This window comes from Salvelinus fontinalis, chromosome 22, assembly GCF_029448725.1.
Source record: "Salvelinus fontinalis isolate EN_2023a chromosome 22, ASM2944872v1, whole genome shotgun sequence".
NCBI lineage: Eukaryota > Metazoa > Chordata > Actinopteri > Salmoniformes > Salmonidae > Salvelinus > Salvelinus fontinalis.
The window spans coordinates 33,607,561-33,632,990 of NC_074686.1; the positions used below are offsets into that span (position 1 = coordinate 33,607,561).

The 25,430-nt window shown below is 46.5% G+C and overlaps 1 protein-coding gene across 5 annotated transcripts in view; it reads right to left on the minus strand.

The window, feature by feature from the left end:
* LOC129820230 (CUB and sushi domain-containing protein 3-like) overlaps positions 1-25,430 on the minus strand; it is an 805,004-nt gene that overhangs the window by 40,360 nt on the left and 739,214 nt on the right. For all 5 annotated transcript variants that reach the window (XM_055877256.1, XM_055877257.1, XM_055877255.1 and 2 more), the window contains 4 exons: positions 22,741-22,923; positions 17,421-17,597; positions 12,679-12,858; positions 5,887-6,060 (listed from right to left, as the gene is read on the minus strand). In XM_055877256.1, coding sequence (XP_055733231.1) covers positions 5,887-6,060; positions 12,679-12,858; positions 17,421-17,597; positions 22,741-22,923 — 714 coding nt within the window. The remainder of the gene's footprint in view (positions 1-5,886; positions 6,061-12,678; positions 12,859-17,420; positions 17,598-22,740; positions 22,924-25,430) is intronic.

A 25,430-nucleotide genomic window follows, 5' to 3' on the forward strand; every position in this document is an offset into this window, starting at 1 on the left:
TATTATGATTCCCTGGCTCGCTAGAGAGAGAATCCTCAATAGGTGTAGGATAGATGGCCGATCCTCTGATGTTCAAATAGGCCTTCTAAGGTTATCTGAGTCGTGACAGATGGTGGAGAGAAAAACACACTTAATTACACTATTATTTATAATGACTAATAACGGGATTGAAGCCTTGTCTCAGCAAAACTCTGAACCTTTTAAAAACAAAGGCTTTCACAAATCCGTTGCGTTTGTGAACCCAGCCTGTAACACGCATTGACATTGTAACTTTGGAGACGAGTTCCCTTCAGATCTGTGTGTGTTTGGACAGTTTTGGTTTGTGTATGAGGGTGATTGCTGTGTGTGTGTGTGTGTGTGTGTGTGTGTGTGTGTGTGTGTGTGTGTGTGTGTGTGTGTGTGTTTGGACAGTTTTGGTTTGTGTATGAGGGTGATTGCTGTATGTGTGTGTGTGTGTGAGAGAGAGACTTGGTCACACTTTTTTGTTGCCTGTCTATCATTGGGCACAGCTGCTCATTATGGTGGAAGCCTCTCACCTCCCATTACCTGCCCTTTAACAGGAGGCATCTGCTAGTCTTTTCAATTCAATTTACTATCTAATCTGCAGTACATCGAGTTCCCCCTTGTTCTGCCCTCGTTTTGGGTCAAATTAAAGTGATGCCGAAAGTTACTGCCGAAATGAGTTTGACTGATGTCCCTAAAACGGGTGGAAGATCGTCGGACCAGACCAAGGACCTTATGAATGGGCGCTTCCTCCTCTAACTCAGCTGTCAGTCAATCAACCAATGACATAAAGAACCTTGGTTTGTTCCTTTACAGAGGTGAGCAAGATGACAGCATAGCATTCATTCTGCAGCCATTTGTTTCACTACAGTGTCAGATACCCAGATCACCTGCATGAAAAAAAAAGAAAAGACCAAGAAGCACTTTAGTGTGCAGTGCTGATATAACAGGAAATGACAGGGAAATAACACAGTAACAGCAGGGAAATAACAGGAAACGACAGGGAAATAACAGGAAACGACAGGGAAATAACAGGAAACGATAAGGAAATAACAGGAAACTATAGGGAAATAACAGGAAACGACAGGGAAATAACAGGAAACTATAGGGAAAAAACAGGAAACGATAAGGAAATAACAGGAAACTATAGGGAAAAAACAGGAAACGATAAGGAAATAACAGGAAACTATAGGGAAAAAACAGGAAACGATAAGGAAATAACAGGAAACTATAGGGAAGTAACAGGAAACTATAGGGAAGTAACACGGTAACATCGCAGTAATAGTACCTAGCTACTAAATAACTATATAATGTGTGACGAATTGTCTTGGTTGTTATGTAGAAACGATTATATATTACTTATAGCTAGAATCCTTAATGGTGAAACTGTCACATCCAATTGCAATATTGCAACAACAAAGAAGTAGTGGAAAACTGTTTACCCCGTTGCACGACGCTCCTCTGCTTCGTCAACAAAACTAAAACAACGGCTTTAGGGCGGACAGTGGCACAATTTTCCCCTACTGCGAACTCCATCTTTAAAAACAATGTATAATAGAGGATAATAAGTTATGTAGAAAGTTGTCAAGGCCCTTTTCACCTGTTCTCAGTAGCAATGTTTATTCTGATGTAGAATGTACTTTCTTAGAAAGACTGTTTATTAAACAGAAACCATAGCTATACAAGACACCCCAAAACAACACCCACATGCTGTATCTAAGGTCTGCACAGCACAGTACAATGTTTCTAGATGCAGGGTGCATGTATGTTTTTGTTAAAAACTACATCATCTATAACTGGTACATTATAATGGATGAGGAGGGTATTCAACTTAAAACGAGATAAATCTATCCACTAACATGGCTACTTGTCTCCTCTCTTGTGAACGAAACGTATCACAGAGCATTGTGAAGTTGCCTAACCACTATTCCAGGAGACTTTTGCCTGGTGGCTGTTGCCCCGGCCTGTTCTAGGTCACACAGCTCTAGCAGGGGGCACAGTAGGATATAGTAAGGGATTTACTATCCCCTACACGTTAAGGCCAGGTCTCTTAAAGTGTATTTAGCTCAACAACAAAAAAATTATATTCTAGTCTTGCTCGTATCACATTCTAAGAATTTGAAGGAGAAAGAGTGTGAGAGAGACGAGAGCGTTTCTGTTTGGTTTCCAGGGCGACGATGGCAGGTGCAGAGGTGATCACCGTGGTCAGGTGATGTTTACACCTGTCCCTGAGTGGCCACCTGTGACTGCTGTGGGTCGCTCGGGCCAATGAGGGCGCGGTCCCCACTAACAACGGTAAATGCGGGTCCAAGCACCACTAGAACTATAGAGAAAGTACCATTTGTGAACATGATAACAGGGGAACAGAGTTTGCTTTAGAATACAGGGCTGAAACACCATAGGCACAGTAAAACTGTGAATGAAGTAGCGGTAAGAAACATAATTACTTAACTTTTTTACATGTACCTGTTTGCACAACACCTTTAAAGACTGGATAACTATGAACTACGTGCAAAAGACTCAAAAGTTACGTTTTGTGGTTGTCCTATGTAGTTTCTCAAACCTTTTTTCTAAGAACGTTCCAAGTGCATTATAAATGGTGCTAATGAGAAGAGGTGAAAAGGGCCTTGAATACTTACTACATAACTTATGCTTATTATCCTCTATTATTTAGAGTTCTTAATAATTGTTTCTATATAACCAGGAAAATTCTTCACACTTCCTTTGGGCATACTTTAAATCTTTATTTAGCAGCTACATACTAACTATAAACGGGTTATTATGGTGTTGTTGCCATGTAGTTACTGTGTTATTTCCCTATTGTTACCCCGTTATTTCCCTATTGTTACCCCGTTATTTCCCTATTGTTACCCCGTTATTTCCCTATTGTTACCCCGTTATTTCCCTATTGTTACCCCGTTATTTCCCTATTGTTACCCCGTTATTTCCCTATTGTTACCCCGTTATTTCCCTATTGTTACCCCGTTATTTCCCTGTCGTTACCATGTTATTTCCCTATTGTTACCCCGTTATTTCCCTATTGTTACCCCGTTATTTCCCTGTCGTTACCATGTTCTTTCCCTGTCGTTACCATGTTATTTCCCTGTCGTTACCCCGTTATTTCCCTGTCGTTACCATGTTATTTCCCTGTTGTTACCCCGTTATTTCCCTGTCGTTACCATGTTCTTTCCCTGTCGTTACCATGTTATTTCCCTGTTGTTACCCCGTTATTTCCCTGTCGTTACCATGTTATTTCCCTGTCGTTACCATGTTCTTTCCCTGTCGTTACCATGTTCTTTCCCTGTCGTTACCATGTTATTTCCCTGTCGTTACCCCGTTATTTCCCTGTCGTTACCATGTTATTTCCCTGTTGTTACCCCGTTATTTCCCTGTCGTTACCATGTTATTTCCCTGTTGTTACCCCGTTATTTCCCTGTCGTTACCATGTTATTTCCCTGTTGTTACCCCGTTATTTCCCTGTCGTTACCATGTTATTTCCCTGTTGTTACCCCGTTATTTCCCTGTCGTTACCATGTTATTTCCCTGTTGTTACCCCGTTATTTCCCTGTCGTTACCATGTTATTTCCCTGTTGTTACCCCGTTATTTCCCTGTCGTTACCATGTTATTTCCCTGTTGTTACCCCGTTATTTCCCTGTCGTTACCATGTTATTTCCCTGTACTAACCCTGTTATTTCCCTGTACTAACCCTGTTATTTCCCTGTACTAACCCTGTTATTTCCCTGTCGTTACCATGTTATTTCCCTGTACTAACCCTGTTATTTCCCTGTCGTTACCCCGTTATTTCCCTGTACTAACCCTGTTATTTCCCTGTACTAACCCTGTTATTTCCCTGTACTAACCCTGTTATTTCCCTGTACTAACCCTGTTATTTCCCTGTACTAACCCTGTTATGTCCCTGTACTAACCATGTTATGTCCCTGTACTAACCATGTTATTTCCCTGTACTAACCCTGTTATTTCCCTGTCGTTACCATGTTATTTCCCTGTACTAACCCTGTTATTTCCCTGTACTAACCCTGTTATGTCCCTGTACTAACCATGTTATGTCCCTGTACTAACCATGTTATGTCCCTGTACTAACCCTGTTATTTCCCTGTACTAACCCTGTTATGTCCCTGTACTAACCATGTTATGTCCCTGTACTAACCATGTTATTTCCCTGTACTAACCCTGTTATTTCCCTGTACTAACCCTGTTATGTCCCTGTACTAACCCTGTTATTTCCCTGTACTAACCCTGTTATTTCCCTGTACTAACCCTGTTATTTCCCTGTACTAACCCTGTTATTTCCCTGTACTAACCCTGTTATTTCCCTGTACTAACCCTGTTATTTCCCTGTACTAACCCTGTTATTTCCCTGTACTAACCCTGTTATTTCCCTGTACTAACCCTGTTATTTCCTTGTACTAACCCTGTTATTTCCCTGTACTAACCCTGTTATTTCCCTGTACTAACCCTGTTATTTCACTATACTAACCCTGTTATTTCCCTGTAATTTCCTGTTATTTCCCTGTCGTTACCCCGTTATTTTCCTGTCGTTACCGTGTTATTTCCCTGTAATTTCCTGTTATTTCCCTGTCGTTACCCTGATATTAACCTGTTGTTTCTAATAAAGATTAGGAAATTGGTTTAAAAAAACTAAAAGATTATTCTCTGTAACTGACTATAGTCATAGAACTGTAGAGTGGACATCTTATTCAAACTGAAACAAGGAAACAAGAACGCAACAAAATGTGTTAACGTTCTACTGCAGAGAGAGTGAAGCTGCATCGATGTGTTAACGTTCTACTGCAGAGAGAGTGAAGCTGCATCGATGTGTTAACGTTCTACTGCAGAGAGAGTGAAGCTGCATCGATGTGTTAACGTTCTACTGCAGAGAGAGTGAAGCTGCATCGATGTGTTAACGTTCTACTGCAGAGAGAGTGAAGCTGCATCGATGTGTTAACGTTCTACTGCAGAGGGAGTGAAGCTGCATCGATGTGTTAACGTTCTACTGCAGAGAGAGTGAAGCTGCATCGATGTGTTAACGTTCTACTGCAGAGAGAGTGAAGCTGCATCGATGTGTTAGTTCTACTGCAGAGAGAGTGAAGCTGCATCGATGTGTTAACGTTCTACTGCAGAGAGAGTGAAGCTGCATCGATGTGTTAACGTTCTACTGCAGAGAGAGTGAAGCTGCATCGATGTGTTAGTTCTACTGCAGAGAGAGTGAAGCTGCATCGATGTGTTAACGTTCTACTGCAGAGAGAGTGAAGCTGCATCGATGTGTTAACGTTCTACTGCAGAGAGAGTGAAGCTGCATCGATGTGTTAACGTTCTACTGCAGAGAGAGTGAAGCTGCATCGATGTGTTAGTTCTACTGCAGAGAGAGTGAAGCTGCATCGATGTGTTAACGTTCTACTGCAGAGAGAGTGAAGCTGCATCGATGTGTTAACGTTCTACTGCAGAGAGAGTGAAGCTGCATCGATGTGCAAGAGAGTGGAAAACAGAGAGCGAGAGAAAGAGGGAGAGAGAAAGAAAGAGAGAGAGAGAGAGAGAAAGAGAGAGCGAGAGAAAGAGAGAGTGAGAGAGGGAGTGAGAGAGCGAGAGAGAAAGAGAGAGAGAGAGAGAGCGAGTGAGAGAGCGAGAGAGAAAGAGAGAGAGAGAGAGAGCGAGAGAGAAAGTGAGAGAGAGAGAGAGCGAGAGAGCGACTGAGAGAGCGAGAGAGAAAGAGAGAGAGAGAGAGAGAGCGAGAGAGAAAGTGAGAGAGAGAGAGAGCGAGAGAGCGACTGAGAGAGCGAGAGAGAAAGAGAGAGAGAGAGCGAGAGAGAGAGAGAGAGCGAGATAACAAAATAACACGAGTGGAGAGGAGAGATGTTACTCACGTAGGCACTGAGGCACCATTCCATTCCAGGTGCCGTTGCCCACGCAGGTGAGAATGGCAGGGAATGACAGCTCGTACCCTGGGGAGCAACTGTAGCTCACGCTGGTGCCCCACTCAAAGTCTGTACCCTCCAGGACTCCGTTGGAGATGGCAGAGGGTGCTGCGCAGGTCACCGCTATGGGTGGAGAGGGGAGAAGGGTGGAGAGAGGGGTGAGAAAGAGGGTGGGTGTAGTGGGAGAGAAGACAGGGAGAAAGAGGAGGAGGGAGGGAGGGAGGGAGGGAGTATACTCTGAGGGGAAGTAATACTTTAATCAATGCTGAATTACTCACTTACTTAACCATCATTATCCCTGTAGGGATATCATGAATCAATTAGGCATGAATCATACTTTACTTAACCCTCACTATCCCTGTAGGGATATCATGAATCAATTAGGCATGAATCAAACTTTACTTAAACCTCATTATCCCTGTAGGGATATCATGAATCAATTAGGCATGAATCAAACTTTACTTAACTCTCGTTATCACAGTAGAGTTATCCTGAATCAATTAGGCACGATTTATACTTTATGATTCCATTCATGGCATAAAGGTAAACAGCGAATACACAAGAAACCTTTGGGAAAAGGCCACAGCCGGGCTAACAACTAAAACAACATATTTTCATAATCTTAGGAAATGAAGCCGAAAGAATAATTGTGGCTTTGCCACCCTTAGTGGACATTTACTACCAGCTGTCTAACTGAAACTGAGCTAATGGTATTCTCTCCGAGCACTAGCCTCTGGGTGTCACTAGGCTACCCGGGGTGGCGGGTAGCCTGGTGGTTAGAGTGTTGGGCCAATAACCGAAACCGAATCCCCGAGCTGACAAGGTAAAAATCTGTCGTTGTCACGTTCCTGACCTGTTTTCCTTGTTTTTGTATGTGTTTAGTTGGTCAGGGCGTGAGTTGGGGTGGGCATTCTATATTATGTGTTTCTATGTTTAGGTTATTTGTCTATTGGCCTGATATGGTTCTCAATTACAGGCAGGTGTTTGACGTTTCCTCTGATTGAGAACCATATTAAGGTAGGCTGTTCTCACTGTTTGTTTGTGGGTGATTGTTCCTGTGTCTGTGTCTGTCGCACCACACGGGACTGTTTCGTTTTCGTTCGTTTGGTTAGTCTGTTCCTGTTCGTGCGTTCTTCGTGTTTATGTAAGTTCACATGTTCAGGTCTGTCTACGTCGTTTTGTTGTTTTGTAATTTTCCAAGTGTTTTTTCGTGTTCGTCTTTGCTTTAATAAATATTCATCATGTCTTCACAACACGCTGCATTTTGGTCTGATCCCTACTCCTCCTCTTCAGACGTAGAGGAGGAGAGAAACCGTTACAGAATCACCCACCAACCAAGGACCAAGCGGCGTGGGAGAAACCAAAAGCGCATGAAGGAGGAATGGACATGGGAGGATGTTTTGGACGGCAAGGGTTGCTACACATGGGAGATCCTGGCTGGAAAAGATCGCCTCCCATGGGAACAGCTGGAGGCAATTAGGAGAGCAGAGGCAACCGGAGAGAGGAACCGGCGTTATGAGGGTACGCGGCTAGCACGGAAGCCTGTGAGTCAAGCCCAAAAATTTCTTGGGGGGGGAGGGCTACAAGGGAGTGTGGCAAAGTCAGGTAGGAGACCTGCGCCAACTCCCCGAGCTTACCGTGGAGAGCGAGAGTACGGGCAGACACCGTGTTATGCGGTAAAGCGCACGGTGTCTCCTGTACGTGTGCTTAGCCCGGTGCGGGTTATTCCACCTCCCCGCACTGGCAGGGCTAGATTGAGTATTGAGCCGGATGTCATGAAGCCGGCCCAACGCATCTGGCCACCAGTGCGTCTCCTCGAGCCGGCATACATGGCACCAGCCTTACGCATGGTGTCCCCGGTTCGCATACACAGTCCAGTGCGGGTTATTCCACCTCCCCGCACTGGTCGGGCTACGGGGAGCATACAACCAGGTAAGGTTGGGCAGGCTCAGTGCTCAACGGAGCCAGTACGCCTGCATGGTCCGGTATATCCGGCGCCACCTCCCCGCCCCAGCCCAGTACCACCAGTGCTTACACCACGCACCAGGCTTCCTGTGCGTCTCCAGAGCCCTGTTCCTCCTCCACGCACTAGCCCTATGGTGCGTGTCCCCAGCCCATTACCACCAGTGCCTACACCACGCACCAAGCCTCCTGTGCGTCTCCAGAGTCCTGTGCGTCCTGTTGCTGCTCCCCGCACTAGCCTGAAGGTGCGTGTCCTTAGCCCGGTACCTCCAGTTCCGGCACCACGCACCAGGCCTACAGTGCGCCTCAGCCGGCCAGAGTCTGCCGTCTGCCCAGCGGCGCCTGAACTGCCCGTCTCCCCAACGCCATCTGAGCTGTCCGTCTGCCAAGCGGCGCCTGAACTGTCCGTCTGTACTGAGCCTGCAAAGCCGCCCGTCTATACTGAGCCTTCAAAGCCGCCCGTCTGTCCTGAGCCTTCAGAGCCGTCCGCCAGACAGGAGCCGCTAGAGCCGTCCGCCAGACAGGAGCCGCTAGAGCCGTCCGCCAGACAGGAGCCGCCAGAGCCTTCCGCCAGACAGGAGCCGCCAGAGCCTTCCGTCAGACAGGAGCAGCCAGAGCCTTCCGTCAGACAGGAGCAGCCAGAGCCTTCCCTCAGACAGGAGCATCCAGAGCCGCCAGCCAGCCATGAGCAGCCAGAGCCGCCAGCCAGCCATGAGCAGCCAGAGCCGCCAGCCAGCCATGAGCAGCCAGAGCCGCCAGCCAGCCATGAGCAGCCAGAGCCGTCAGCCAGCCATGAGCAGCCCCTCAGACCGGAGCAGCCCCTCAGACCGGAGCAGCCCCTCAGTCCGGAGCTGCCCCTCAGTCCGGAGCTGCCCATCAGTCCGGAGCTGCCCCTCATTCCGGAGCTGCCCCTCATTCCGGTGTTGCCCCTCATTCCGGTGTTTCCCCTTAGTCCGGTGCTTCCCCTAAATCCAGTGGGGTTAATTTGGAGGGTGGCCATTTGGAGGAGGCTACGGAAGCGGGGTTTGACTATGGTGGGGTGGGGACCACGTCCGGAGCCGGAGCCGCCACCGTGGACAGATGCCCATCCAGACCCTCCCCTAGACTTTAGGTGGTGCGCCCGGAGTTCGCACCTTGAGGGGGGGAGTTCTGTCACGTTCCTGACCTGTTTTCCTTGTTTTTGTATGTGTTTAGTTGGTCAGGGCGTGAGTTGGGGTGGGCATTCTATGTTATGTGTTTCTATGTTTAGGTTATTTGTCTATTGGCCTGATATGGTTCTCAATCAGGGACAGGTGTTTTACGTTTCCTCTGATTGAGAACCATATTAAGGTAGGCTGTTCTCACTGTTTGTTTGTGGGTGATTGTTCCTGTGTCTGTCGCACCACACGGGACTGTTTCGTTTTCGTTCGTTTGGTTAGTCTGTTCCTGTTTGTGCGTTCTTCGTGTTTATGTAAGTTCACATGTTCAGGTCTGTCTACATCGTTTTGTTGTTTTGTAATTTTCCAAGTGTTTTTTCGTGTTCGTCTTTGCTTTAATAAATATTCATCATGTCTTCACAACACGCTGCATTTTGGTCTGATCCCTACTCCTCCTCTTCAGACGTAGAGGAGGAGAGAAACCGTTACAGTCGTTCTGCCCCTGAACAAGTTAGTTCCTAGGCTGGCATTGTAAATAAGGCTTTGTTCTTAACTGACTTGCCTAGTTAAATAAACATTAAATAAAAAATAACTGAGTTCCAAATTGCACCCTATTCCCTATATAGTGCAATACGGCAGAGAGAGTCAAAGGGACAGTTAGTTTGTCTGAGCGCTGCCTGGGAGTCTTGGTGCGCCACATCCTACGGAACGCTTGAGTAGAAGAGAGGGCTAGGCTGGATGACTCATGCTGCACTCTGTAGAGTGAGTCTCCCTTTCTCTTCAGTGTCTGTTTTTCACATGGAGTTCTGCCAACTACGATGTGGACACAGAATACTCCTCCTCTCACCGAACTACAGTAAGTAAAAGCAGATATTGTAGGCTTTCCAAAGAATTGCATAGTGGATACACTCCTTTCAGCAAATTACAGTAACAGCAGATAGGGCTTTCCAGCAGACTGTTCTGAGGGTTGGTTTGGGCAGAAACAGGCTTTCCAGCAGACTGTTCTGAGGGTTGGTTTGGGCAGAAACAGGCTTTCCAGCAGACTGTTCTGAGGGTTGGTTTGGGCAGACACAGGCTTTCCAGCAGACTTTTCTGAGAGGGTTGGTTTGGGCAGACACAGGCTTTCCAGCAGACTGTTCTGAGGGTTGGTTTGGGAGGAAACAGGCTTTCCAGCAGACTGTTCTGAGGGTTGGTTTGGGCAGAAACAGGCTTTCCAGCAGACTGTTCTGAGAGGGTTGGTTTGGGCAGAAACAGGCTTTCCAGCAGACTGTTCTGAGAGGGTTGGTTTGGGCAGAAACAGGCTTTCCAGCAGACTGTTCTGAGGGTTGGTTTGGGCAGAAACAGGCTTTCCAGCAGACTGTTCTGAGAGGGTTGGTTTGGGCAGAAACAGACTTTCCAGCAGACTCTTCTGAGAGGGTTGGTTTGGGCAGAAACAGGCTTTCCAGCAGACTGTTCTGAGGGTTGGTTTGGGAGGAAACAGGCTTTCCAGCAGACTGTTCTGAGGGTTGGTTTGGGCAGAAACAGGCTTTCCAGCAGACTGTTCTGAGAGGGTTGGTTTGGGCAGAAACAGGCTTTCCAGCAGACTGTTCTGAGGGTTGGTTTGGGCAGAAACAGGCTTTCCAGCAGACTGTTCTGAGAGGGTTGGTTTGGGCAGAAACAGACTTTCCAGCAGACTCTTCTGAGAGGGTTGGTTTGGGCAGAAACAGGCTTTCCAGCAGACTGTTCTGAGGGTTGGTTTGGGCAGAAACAGGCTTTCCAGCAGACTGTTCTGAGAGGGTTGGTTTGGGCAGAAACAGGCTTTCCAGCAGACTGTTCTGAGAGGGTTGGTTTGGGCAGAAACAGGCTTTCCAGCAGACTGTTCTGAGAGGGTTGGTTTGGGAGGAAACAGGCTTTCCAGCAGACTGTTCTGAGAGGGTTGGTTTGGGCAGAAACAGGCTTTCCAGCAGACTGTTCTGAGGGTTGGTTTGGGCAGAAACAGGCTTTCCAGCAGACTGTTCTGAGAGGGTTGGTTTGGGCAGAAACAGGCTTTCCAGCAGACTGTTCTGAGGGTTGGTTTGGGCAGAAACAGGCTTTCCAGCAGACTGTTCTGAGAGGGTTGGTTTGGGCAGAAACAGGCTTTCCAGCAGACTATACGATAGACAAAATACTCTCACCAAATTACAGTAAAATAGTGCACTATTTTGGAAAGCCTATCACCATGGATACAGTCATCTCACAGAATAACCGTTACAGCACTGTGGATAGACTTTCCAAAAGATGGGGTTGGTTTGGTCAGTAACAGCACTATGGACACTAGGCCTATTCCTTATACTATATAGTACCCTTCTTTTGACCTGGGCCCATTGGCACCTGATTGCCTAGTGCACTACTTTTGACCAGAGCCCATTGACACAATATCCCTTATATAGTCCATTACATTTGACCAGAACCCATTGATTTGGAGGGTAGTGATTAAATGAATCAGCTGACTATAAAAACAAACACATTAGTCCAGCTCAAATGGAGCTTTCTGATCATTGGCTGCTTTTATTGCCATCTCTGTGTCACAGTAATAAAAGCAATAAACGTGTAATAAATTCCCAAATGTTGTATTAATATTCTGAATTAGTATTGGACACGGTTGGTAGCCCCTCCAATTGAGAGTGGACCAGTTTGGCTTGTACTAAGCTAATGAATAATAGGTTTATGCAGAGTAGTCTCACAACTCCAGTGACACAACAGTGGTGGAGAAGGTCTCCAGCTGCTGTGACGGATCCTCCATTTCACAGGCTTTCTCACATACAGTATACAATACCAGTGCATGCAAGCACGCACGCACACACACACACACACACGCAACTTTGTGTTAAAAGGCAATGTTAGACTTTCACCCATCCACCTCCATTAGGCTACTTTCTATTCCACACGTAAACATCCACATTCACAGATCTAACTGTGCATCATAAGAATGTACGGCACCAAGATATCACTCTGCAGCTGTTACATATGTACGCATAACAACACACTTTCACACAGCCAATAAATGGAACTACCACCTGTACTAACAGATGGACATATGTGTTGATCATAGTTGGTCCAAGATTGGTCCAATTCTATGCATGTTGAGAAAGGGTGTTATGAAGAGAAACCTTGTCTGCCTGGCCATTTAGTGTCAGCAATAACAACTACAAGACAGGATGTTGGTCCTACAATAACAAACCAAAGCAAACTGATATGCTTTATTTAAACCCTTTTCTCACCGTGGCAGCTAACAGGACACAATGATATATGGGCTACCGTTGCTAAGGGCAACAGTGTGGAAAGCAGGAGGTGTTCAGTGTTACTGTGAATAAGCTATAACAATCTGTAGTGAAACTGGTGGTGATTCCTTAGGGAACACAAGCCAAGACAGCTCTGTTTTAGACAATGGGGACATTGATTAGTTAGTCCCTAAGACTTGGCTCATTGAAATCTATTCTAAAGTGTAGATACACATATTCAAACACTCAAATTGAAGTAGTCAGGGGAACAAACCAACCAAACAAAGTGTTGCTGGGCCCTACCTTTGAAAGATGCTATGATGCCAAAATGTTATTAGATATGTTCCACAGAGCATTGTGGGTAATGAAGTACATTATGCTACACATGTGTTGCTAGGTCTTACCTTGGCAGGATGCCATGATGCCACTCCAGGTGCCGTTGGAGGTGCAGGTGCGTACGGCCGAGCTGTCAGCCTCCATGCTGTATCCCGGCGCACACAGGAATGTGATGTTCTGACCAATAGCAAAGTCCTCTCCATACCTCATCCCATTGGCTGGAACCCCAGGGTCGCCACAGTTGATCACTGTGATTAGACAGAAAGAAGGAAGGAGGGAGGGAGGGAGAGGGGGGGCAGGGAGGGAGGGAGAGGGGGGGCAGGGAGGGAGGGAGGTAGGAAGGAAAGAAGTAAGGAAGAGAGGAAAGAAGGAATGAAGGAATAGAGGAAAGGAAGGAAGGAAGCAAGGAAGGAAGGAAGGAAGGAAGGAAAGAAGAAAGGACGGCAGGGAGGATGAGATGAAGGAGGGAAGGAAGGAAGAGGAAAGAAGGAAGGAAGGAAGGAAGGAAGGAAGAGAGAGAGAGAGAGAGAGAGAGAGAGAGAGAGAGAGAGGAAAGAAGGAAGGAAGGAAGGCGGGAAGGAAGGAACGAACAAAGGATGGTAGGAAGGAAGGGGACAAAAGAGTAACTCAGTGACACAGTGTACTCTGTTACAGCAAACACATACATACATAACAAAGAAGACATCCCCAGTCTGGACACTTAGTTGGCTTTCTGGCTCTTGTGTGACAGACACGGATATCTATGACGGCGGTCGAAGTGCAATTTAGGCCCCATTGTGGGTCCGGCGTAAGATGTAACTGGGGCTGTGACAACAATCGGTGGGAAACCTAATCCACAAATCATCTGAAATGACCAATTTATGCAGCCAGCAACAGAGATATCTCCACTGATGAGATACCACCTCGCCTCTTTTATTCAAAATGATAGATTTCACTATCACCGGGAAAATCAATAGCTGTGAGCTGTGTTCTCATACGAGGGTCTCCTGGGTTTAACTTCCATAATCAATTCTGTCAATCTCTTACGACTATAACTCCCTTCTGTTCTGTGGAGGACGGAGAGCAGAGAGCAGGAAGTAGAATGTTTACGGTCTCCTTGGGAATTCAGATGACAAGGTAACAGAAACACATTAGTAGTTCTGTGATCAGTGATCACCGTGACTGACAACAAACCCCAAAAGTACTTAACATTTTTAATTTCGGATTGATTTATGTGGTGCCCTTATCAATTCCGGAATTACAGTTTTCCATAAATGTTGTGTCTTTTGCTTAAAAAACTAAAAACATGAGAATGAAGCTTCGGGAATCAATCATCGGAGGGCTAAGCTCGTAAACATCTAGGTGGTGTGGAAAATGTCTCGACCAAAATGCTAATGTGACTCCACCACTGGATAGAAAATACTGCATCACCCTTCTCAGCCTGCTCAATAAAACACATGTAAAGACTCATCAACCAGTACTACTTTAACACGTTACCTTTTGTTACTTTATTTCTTTATTTTTTTGTTGGTATTTTTCTTAAAACTGCATTGTTGGTTAAGGGCTGTGTAAGTAAGCATTTCAACTGTAAGGTCTACAGCTGTTGTATTCGGCGCATGTGACAAATACAATTTGATTTGATGCCACAGGCAAGGGATGTGTCCCAAATGACACCTTTCCCTAAAAAGGTGCGCTACGTTAGATCAGAGCCCTGAGACTATATAGGTAACAGGGTGCCGTTTTGGGACACAAACCAAAGGTCTCTTTGAAACGCTGTAGGCAAAGCATTTTACCTGTTTAAGCATATATGGGCACTAAGAGGCATACGATCAAAGGCAATGAACCTAGCCTGGAGGAAGGAGTGGCAGGCAGTAGGAAAGGCAGGCAGTAGTTTATAGATCTGGTAGTCCATTCCTGAATCTGAAACACCAGGTGAGATAGAGAGGAATTATCTACCTGAAGTGGAATAAGTCTCTCTGTCTCTCTCTCTTTCTCTCCCAGCTAGCACATTTGGTTCCTGGGAAGTTGTGGGAATGTATTTTTTATTTTTTTTTACATTGTTTGTGGGAACGAAGTCATACATTTCCTGACCGATAAAACAGAAGTTTTTTTTTTTAAACATTCGGTGCAGAGAAGTGAACATTTTGACTGTTCTGGGAACATTTATTTTAAGGTTTCAGGAAGGTTCTGAGAACGTTTTACTCTGGTTCATTGAACGCTCTGAGAAAGGAAATGATAGGTTATTTGGAGGCTTTAAATGACTTCCTTGAAGATTCAAACCTATAATCTGTTCTCTGTCCATGGAATTAGTCCACTGCGCCACCAGGATGGAGGCTAGCATGCCCGGTTTTTACATGTTAGTCTAATCAAACAGACCCCCATTTCAAAGGAAACAAGCACTCATTAAGATCAGGTGTTGCCAGTTAGTGGACTTGGCCAACACACCTGAACACACTTAACAAGATAGAGGATAGACAGAGTTTTGCTGTTGCTGAGAACTGAATATATATGTTCTTAGAACGTTCTCTGAATGTTTCTAACATTTCCATGGAACTTTTTTTTAATGTTCTTGGAACAATTTGAAAATATGACTTTAGAACCATGAAGAAACCTGAGGGAAACGTTAGGCTGAAGTACTGAAATTCGCACAGAAGAACGGTGTTTCTTAATGTTCTCTGAACTACATGAGAACATGTGTCAATGTTAATGTGCACTGTCCCTGTAAAAATAAAATTAACTCCAACTCAACATTCCCAATGTCAAACCAATTCGAGAACATTCCTAGAACATTACCAAAATTGAAATGTAACCATGTTTGAACTTTAAGGAAACATTCTGTTAATGAAATACCAATCAAATAAAAAGAAATTGTCAAGTTCCTTAAATGTGCTGAGAATGTTCCAAAGCCAAGCAACTATCCTGCACCATTTCTTAAAGTTGTAGGAAGGTTTTATGCAAAATAACCTTAGGACAACCACACTCTCACCAAGCTCTAACAAACATATGCTTCTCAGAACTTTAAGTGCTAGCCTCTCTCCCTCACTCTCCCTTTCGGTCTCTCGGTCTCTCTCTCCCTCTGTCTCGCCCCTGGGCCTAGATTCAAATCAGATTGACACCCTGGCGTTGTCTACTCAACTGAGAAGGAGCTGAAGAAGAGGGAAGAGCTTTGGAGGGTATGGTAATATGTACAAGGTAACAGAGAGGCACAGAGGGATTGATTTTCTTATCTTGCTGGAGCAGGGACACAGGGCTCTTCTGACCTCCCTTCTCTGTCTCAACCCACCAGTCACTGTGCGTGTGTGTGTGTGTGTGTGTGTGTGTGTGTGTGTGTGTATATGTGCGTGAGACCCCTTCTCTCGCTGTCTCAACCCACCAGTCACTGTGCGTGTGTGTGTGTGTGTGTGTGTGTGTGTGTGTGTGTGTGTGTGTGCGTGAGACCCCTTCTCTCGCTGTCTCAATCTTTAACCCGAAGGCTACCTTAAATAGTGTCTCCTCTTCGATCCCTCTCTTACACTGCCCGGAAAATTCCAGTCATAAACAACCCACCCTTCTTAACACGAGAGGAGCAACGTCTTGAAATGTCATGACAACAGGATGCGAGATTAAGATTCTGGAATAGTTCCAAATGGCCCCCCTATTCCCTTTATAGTGCACTACTTGTGACAAGGACCCATAGGGCTGTGGTCAAAAGTAGTGTACTATATAGGGAATAGGGTGCCATTTGGGACACATTCTATCTTCAGCCTCAGCCCACTAATAGAACCAATCCCCCATCTATGACTCTGTATCACATATCAATAGGTCCCATACACGAAAACCAAAGATCACAATCGAAATACATCGTAAAAAAAAACATTATGGTGTTATCAGTAGGAATTTTCAAACGTCCCTGTTCATAAGCACAATGGGTAAGTCCAGGGCCCTAAATTTTAAATGTTCTGATCTAGTATTCTTTTTGCCTGTGAGATCATAATGAATAAGATTAGATAGACGGGGGGGGGGGTTTGGGGTCTGATCTTAGATCAGCACACCTACTCTGAGACGCTTTATGAATGCGGGCTCTGATCCCACTTACTGCTGCAGTTCAGGGCAGTGAGGTTGGTTTATGAAGACTTACTGCTGCAGTTCAGGGCAGTGCGGTTGGTTTATGAAGACTTACTGCTGCAGTTCAGGGCAGTGCGGTTGGTTTATGAAGACTTACTGCTGCAGTTCAGGGCAGTGAGGTTGGTTTATGAAGACTTACTGCTGCAGTTCAGGGCAGTGAGGTTGGTTTATGAAGACTTACTGCTGCAGTTGGGGGCAGTGAGGTTGGTTTATGAAGACTTACTGCTGCAGTTGGGGGCAGTGAGGTTGGTTTATGAAGACTTACTGCTGCAGTTGGGGGCAGTGAGGTTGGTTTATGAAGACTTACTGCTGCAGTTGGGGGCAGTGAGGTTGGTTTATGAAGACTTACTGCTGCAGTTGGGGGCAGTGAGGTTGGTTTATGAAGACTTACTGCTGCAGTTCAGGGCAGTGAGGTTGGTTTATGAAGACTTACTGCTGCAGTTGGGGGCAGTGAGGTTGGTTTATGAAGACTTACTGCTGCAGTTGGGGGCAGTGAGGTTGGTTTATGTAGACTTACTGCTGCAGTTGGGGGCAGTGAGGTTGGTTTATGAAGACTTACTGCTGCAGTTCAGGGCAGTGAGGTTGGTTTATGAAGACTTACTGCTGCAGTTCAGGGCAGTGAGGTTGGTTTATGAAGACTTACTGCTGCAGTTCAGGGCAGTGAGGTTGGTTTATGAAGACTTACTGCTGCAGTTCAGGGCAGTGAGGTTGGTTTATGAAGACTTACTGCTGCAGTTGGGGGCAGTGCCAGACCAGGTGGCGTTGGCCAGACACTGACGTGTGGTGGAGCCGGTCAGCAGGTAGCCATCCATACAGGAGTAGGTGACAGAGTGGGAGTAGGTTGTGCCGTCCAGCCGGGACACACGGCCGTTACTGGGGGTCCCCGGGTTCCCACACTGCACCGCTGGAGAGAGAGAGAGAAGGGGCAGATAGAGTTTGATTGAATGATTGGTTTTATGTGATAATTCAAAAATACTTGTGAAGTTGTTTCATCATATACTAGTACACCGAGTATACAAAACATAAAGAACAATTTCCATGACACAGACTGACTAGGTGAAAGCTATGATCCCTTATCGATGTCACTTGTTCAATCAGTGTAGATGAAGGGGAGGAGATAAGGCTAACGTTGGATTTTTAAGCTTTGAGACAATTGGGACATGAATTGTGTATGTGTGCCATTCAGAGGGTGAATGGGCCAGACAACATTTTGAAGTGCCTTTGAACGGGGTATTGAACAGTAGTAGGTGTCAGGCTGCTGGGTTTTTCACGCTCAACAGTTTCCCGTGTATATCAAGAATGGTCCACCACCCAAAGGACATCCAGCCAACTTAACACAACTGTGGGAACCATTGGAGTCAACATGGGCCAGCATCCCTGTGGAACGCTTTTGACACTTTGTAGAGTCAGTGCCCACGATGAACTGAGGCTGTTCGAGGGCAAAAGGAGGAGGGCAGAGGGAACTCACACTTGGTGTGTTTGGATATAGATTTGGGCAAAGGGATGACTAGAATAACATTGTTTAATAAATTATGACTTACAGTTGAAGTCGGAAGTTTACATACACCTTAGCCAAATACATTTAAACTCAGTTTTTCACAATTCCTGACATTTAATCCTAGTAAAAATTCCCTGTCTTAGGTAAGTTAGGATCACCACTTTATTTTCAGAATCTGAAATGACCAATTTGACCAATTTGCGACCAAGCTTTAACTTCCTGACTGATGTCTTGAGATGTCGCTTCAATATATCCACATAATTTTCCTGCCTCATGATGCCATCTATTTTGTGAAGTGCACCAGTCTCTCCTGCAGCAAAGCACCCCCACAACATGATGCTGCCACCCCCATGCTTCATGGTTGGGATGGTGTTCTTCGGCTTGCAAGTCTCCACCTTTTTCCTCCAAACATAACAATGGTCATTATGGCCAAACAGTTCTATTTTTGTTTCATCAGACCATAGGACATTTCTCCAAAAAGTACGATCTTTCTCCCCATGTGCAGTTGCTAACCGTAGTCTGATTTTTATAGGACGGTTTTGGAGCAATGGCTTTTTCCTTGCAGAGCGGCCTTTCAGGTTATGTCGATATAGGACTCATTTTACTGTGGATATAGATACTTTGTACCGGTTTCCTCCAGCATCTTCACAAAGTCCTTTGCTGTTGTTCTGGGATTGAAATGCACTTTTCGCACCAAAGTACGTTCATCTCTAGGAGACAGAACGCGTCTCCTTCCTGAGCGGTATGACGGCTGCGTGGTCCCATGGTGTTTATACTTGCGTACTATTGTTTGTACAGATGAACGTGGTACCTTCAGGCATTTGGAAATTGCTCCCAAGGATGAACCAGATTTGTGGAGGTCTACAATTTTTTTTCTGAGGTCTTGGCTGATTTCTTTTGATTTTCCCATGATGTCAAGCAAAGACGCACTGAGTTTGAAGGTAGGCCTTGAAATATATCCACAGGTACACCTCCGATTGACTCAAATGATGTCAATTAGCCTATCAGAAGATTCTAAAGCCATGACATAATTTTCTGGAATTTTCCAAGCTGTTTAGAAGCACAGTCAACTTAGTGTATGTAAACTTCTGACCCACTGGAATTGTGATACAGTGAATTATAAGTGACATTATAAGTGACATAATCTGTCTGTAAACAATTGTTGCAAAAATTACTTGTGTCATGTATAAAGTAGATGTTCTAACCAACTTGCCAAAAGTATAGTTTGTTAACAAGAAATTTGTGGAGTGGTTGAAAAACTAGTTTTAATGACTCCAACCTAAGTGTAAGTTAACTTACACTTACAAGTGTAAGTAAACCCAATTTGTAAGTCGCTCTGGATAAGAGCGTCTGCTAAATGACTTAAATGTAAACTTCCAACTTCAACTGTATATGTTAGATTGGACAATCTATAGGATCACCTTTAATAAATACTGTGTCTATCTAACTGTAAGTGTTTTGGGTGAATTAAATACTTTTAATAAAGTAAAGCACAGTATTTGTACTTTCCATGAAATCATCATTACCCCTTTCACAATTCCCGTACTCCATCCCCATAGCATCAACTCAGATCCAGCTTAATAACAGTCAGATATAAGTACTTAAAGCTGTTTACAAGAGGGTTGAGAGAGACGGCTAGCATCTAGGGAAGAGTAGAACGACAGTGCAGCCATTGCTGTAGGGATCCTCCCCCAGTGTGGTACTCTTGGATATAGACTTAAACAATGTCCAGGATTGGCTGTCGAGCTATGAAAGGAGGTGTCCCTGACACATTTTTACCAATACTCCATCTGTGAGGTACTGAGAGGGAATAGAAATGAAATCCACATGGCCACTGTCAAAAAAAAGATGTTTAAGTCATGAGTTAGAGGTTTACTGCCAAATGGCACCATATTCCCTTTATGGTGCACCTGTCTTGACCAGAGTGCCATTGGGGACACAGACCCTTGTTCTATGTGAGGGTGAGTTGGGCTGAGAAATGTAAAATGTCAGTATTTTACAGAGAGAAACAACAGGCTCAGGTATAACAGATGGATTTCTTATTTTTTTGTTGTATTTTACCCCCCCCTCTCTTGTCTCATCGCTGCAACTCCCCAACGGGCTCGGGAGAGGCGAAGGTGGAGTCATGTGTCCTCCGAAACATGACCCGCCTAAAAGCCCTCTTTAACACCCGCCAGCTTTACCTGGAAGCCAGCTGCCGGAGGAAACACTGCTCAACTGGCAACCGGGGTCCGTCTGCAGGCTGACCACAAGGGTCGCTAGAGCACGATGAGCCAAGTAAACCCCCCCCCCGGCCAAACCCTCCCTTAACCCGGACAATGCTGGGACAATTGTGCGCCGTCCTATGGGACTCCCGGCCACGGCCGGTTGTGGAACAGCCCGGGAATGGACCTGGGTCTGTAGTAACGCCTCTAGCACTGGATAGGGAGAAAGAGAAAGCGAGATTGAGAAGGGACTGAGAGAGAGACAGCGTGATGGAGAGAGAGAGGTACCCTGTCAGCCTTGTGGAGAAGCTGCCTGGCAACCACCTCAGGGGCTGAGAAGTTAAGAATCTGTAAATCTATTTAACTAGAGAGCTGCAGTGGCTCAGAGGGAACATGGAGGACACGAAGCCGGCGTTTGGAGACCACACTAATGCTATCCTGTCTCGTTTGAGATGAGATTAATAGGGTGGTTCAAAGGAGACACCTGGGGGTTGTGTCTGGGTGCCTGACTGACTGACACCTGGGGGGTTGTGTCTGGGTGCCTGACTGACACCTGGGGGTTGTGTCTGGGTGCCTGACTGACTGACACCTGGGGGTTGTGTCTGGGTGCCTGACTGACTGACACCTGGGGGTTGTGTCTGGGTGCCTGACTGACTGACACCTGGGGGTTGTGTCTGGGTGCCTGACTGACTGACACCTGGGGGTTGTGTCTGGGTGCCTGACTGACTGACACCTGGGGGTTGTGTCTGGGTGCCTGACTGACTGACACCTGGGGGTTGTGTCTGGGTGCCTGACTGACTGACACCTGGGGGGTTGTGTCTGGGTGCCTGACTGACTGACACCTGGGGGTTGTGTCTGGGTGCCTGACTGACTGACACCTGGGGGGTTGTGTCTGGGTGCCTGACTGACACCTGGGGGTTGTGTCTAGGTGCCTGACTGACTGACACCTGGGGGTTGTGTCTGGGTGCCTGACTGACTGACACCTGGGGGTTGTGTCTGGGTGCCTGACTGACTGACACCTGGGGGTTGTGTCTGGGTGCCTGACTGACTGACACCTGGGGGTTGTGTCTGGGTGCCTGACTGACACCTGGGGGTTGTGTCTAGGTGCCTGACTGACTGACACCTGGGGGGTTGTGTCTGGGTGCCTGACTGACACCTGGGGGGTTGTGTCTGGGTGCCTGACTGACTGACACCTGGGGGGTTGTGTCTGGGTGCCTGACTGACACCTGGGGGGTTGTGTCTGGGTGCCTGACTGACACCTGGGGGGTTGTGTCTGGGTGCCTGACTGACACCTGGGGGGTTGTGTCTGGGTGCCTGACTGACACCTGGGGGGTTGTGTCTGGGTGCCTGACTGACTGACACCTGGGGGTTGTGTCTAGGTGCCTGACTGACACCTGGGGGTTGTGTCTAGGTGGCTGACTGACTGACATCTGGGGGGTTGTGTCTGGGTGCCTGACTGACACCTGGGGGGTTGTGTCTGGGTGCCTGACTGACACCTGGGGGGTTGTGTCTGGGTGCCTGACTGACTGACACCTGGGGGGTTGTGTCTGGGTGCCTGACTGACACCTGGGGGGTTGTGTCTGGGTGCCTGACTGACTGACACCTGGGGGGTTGTGTCTGGGTGCCTGACTGACACCTGGGGGGTTGTGTCTGGGTGCCTGACTGACACCTGGGGGGTTGTGTCTGGGTGCCTGACTGACTGACACCTGGGGGTTGTGTCTAGGTGCCTGACTGACACCTGGGGGTTGTGTCTAGGTGGCTGACTGACTGACACCTGGGGGTTGTGTCTAGGTGGCTGACTGACTGACACCTGGGGGGTTGTGTCTGGGTGCCTGACTGACACCTGGGGGTTGTGTCTAGGTGGCTGACTGACTGACACCTGGGGGGTTGTGTCTGGGTGCCTGACTGACACCTGGGGGGTTGTGTCTAGGTGGCTGACTGACTGACACCTGGGGGGTTGTGTCTGGGTGCCTGACTGACACCTGGGGGGTTGTGTCTGGGTGCCTGACTGACACCTGGGGGGTTGTGTCTAGGTGCCTGACTAACACCTGGGGGGTTGTGGGGTTGCAGGAGCTCCTGCAGCGAGAGCAGGCTATGTATTGCTAGCTATAGGGGACGCTGCAGCGAGAGCAGGCTATGTATTAGCTATGGGGGGGGGGGGGGGGGGGGGTAACAAAGGGATGTTAAAATCCTTCAGCGGTGGTGACTGATAAAGCATGTGTCGTTGAGATACGCTGGCTGGAAATGGAATGGTACAGCCGATTGTTGGACTCAGAGGACCATATTTGTTGGAAGAATGAGAAGTGTGTGTGTGTGTGTGTGTGTGTGTGTGTGTGTGGTCTCACGTTTGCAGAAGGGCTGTGTTCCAGACCAGGTGCTGTTAGGAAAGCACATCCTCTCAGCAGAGCCAATCAGCTCGTAACCCTCAGAGCATTTGAACTGGACTTTACTGCGGATTCTGAAGTTACTCTCCTCCCTGCTGCCCTGCGACGGGGTGCCTGGGTCCCCACATGTCCCCTGGGAGTCACCTGCACACACACAGAGACCCACGCACCAGCCCACAGGGAAAAGCAGAAGCATAGAAAGAGTTAATGGTCAGTCACAATGTTCCCATGGAAACACATCACAACCCTTTTTGTCATTCAAACCAGCTAATATTCTGTTCCTTCTGCCCTTCCCTCATTCTCTGTATGTGGGTGTAACCTTACAGAAAACCACCAACGCACACTGATTCCCCTCTCTCACCGATTCCCCTCAGTAGCTCACCGGAGATGGATACTCCTGATTGATTCAGGAAAGTGCCATATATCTCCTTCCCCTTCCCTCCATCCCCTCCTCCGTCGGCATAGCTCCTGGCTTGGTAGCCTAGGTCTGGTTCACAAACAGCACCCTATTCCCTATGTAGTGCACTAAATAGGGAATAGGGTGCCATTTGGGGTGCACCCTTGGTAACCTTGCTTTTCACCTGAACCAGCCACACATCCATCCCAGACAGACAGATAGACGGACAGACCACTCCCCGCCGCTGATGAGGAAATTAAAGTAATGGAGGCCGCACAGCCAGGATCTAGGAGATAGGGGACTGTGTGTTCGTCTATGGCCCTGACAGTTATCAGAGCTGTTACTGGGAGACAATCAGGGCGGTCCACTCCAATCACTCGCTCAGACGTAACGGAAGATGTGTCAGATGGCTCAAGTACATAGAGATACTTATGCCTCATCAGTAACAGATAAATCTTACTCTGATGCTACACATTATAAGGATGGAAAATACTGGAAAGTCACTTGGATACAAAGTGGTATCCATATATGATTTCAATACCAAGTGAGTAAAACATCCATAAATGTATCTATCATATCTATTTCTCTCATGTCCAGACAAATACCTAACATTTCCTCCCTTGTTTGTTCCATAAATACAGTAAGTCATAATTAATTAAACAATGTTATTTTAGTACACTTGAGTCATCCCCTTGCCCAAATCAAAATCCAAACACACCAAGACAGTCGTGAAGAGGGCACGACAACACCTTTTCCCCCTCAGGAGACAGGAGATTTGGCATGTGTCCTCAGATCCTCATAAAATTCTACAGCTGCACCATCGAGAGCATCCTGACCGGTTGCATCACCACCTGGTATGGCAACTGCTCGGCATCTGACCGTAAGGCGCTACAGAATGTAGTGGGTACGGCCCAGTACATCACTGGGGCCAAGCTTCCTGCCATCCAGGACCTATATACTAGGCGGTGTCAGAGGAAATTGTCAAAGACCCCAGTCACCCTAGTCATAGACTGTCTCCTCTACTACCACGCGGTAAGCGGTACCGGAGCGCCAAGTCTAGGACCAAAAGGCTCCTTACCAGCTTCTACCCCCGCACACTGACTCGTGTACCGGTACCCTCTGTATATAGCCTCGTTATTGTTATTTTATTGTGTTACTTTTTATTATTTTTTACTTCAGTTTATTTGGTAAATATTTTCTTAACTCTTTCTTGAACTGCACTGCTGGTTAAGGGCTTGTAAGTAAACATTTCACGGTAAGGTCTACACTTGTTGTATTTGGCGCATGTGACAAATAAAGCTTGATTTGATTGAAATTTAATTTAGCAGCAGCTTGACTGTGATCCCAGGTTTGAATGCAGCCGACACACACACACACACACACACACACACACACACGAGTAGATGCTTACCTATACAGCGAAGCTGGAATCCGCTCCATTAGACAGTCTACAGACAGGTAAGCAGCCGTGTCCCTGGCCATTCAATATAGAATTCATTATTTCTCTATGTCCCTGGCAGTGGAAGCCCAGGGGACAGATTAAAGTGGCTGCTATTAACCCCGCCCCCGCGGACATCAAATTAGCGTAATACAAAAAAAATCCCCTTCAAAATCTGTCAGTTTAAACTGGAGATATCCGGCCAATCCGCTGCATCCACCAGTGTTGCACACACGCTGATCTGCGGTGAAAGGTGCCAGAGCTAGAGGGGTGTTTGTTCAGATCATGAGACATCCCCAAAAATGTAGCGTCTGTGGCCTACAAACTATTATGACCCCTCTATGGAAAGATGAGACTTTCACAAACATGTGCAGTACCAGTCAACAGGTTGGACACACCTACTCATTCAAGGGTTTTTCTTATTTTTTTTTACTATTTTCTACATTGTAGAATAATAGTGAAGACATCAAAACTATGAAATAACAAAAAAGTGTTAAACAAATCAAAAGATATTTTATACTTGAGATTCTTCAAAGTAGCCACCCTTTGCCTTGAGGACAGCTTTGAACACTATTGGCACTGATGCAGACCTTTGGAACATCTACATTTTCAAAAGTCTAATAAATCCATGTAATATAACCTACACCTTCCCAATACATCCATAATTTATTTATGGCTGTGGGCTACACTAGTTCATTTAACAGACAAGATTTGGTTAGGAATTCCGTGGCATTATTTTATATTACATGCTGCTGTTCTGTGTTGAGCAGTTATCAAAGAAATGGGTATTCCTATATGATTAATTTAGAGTTATTA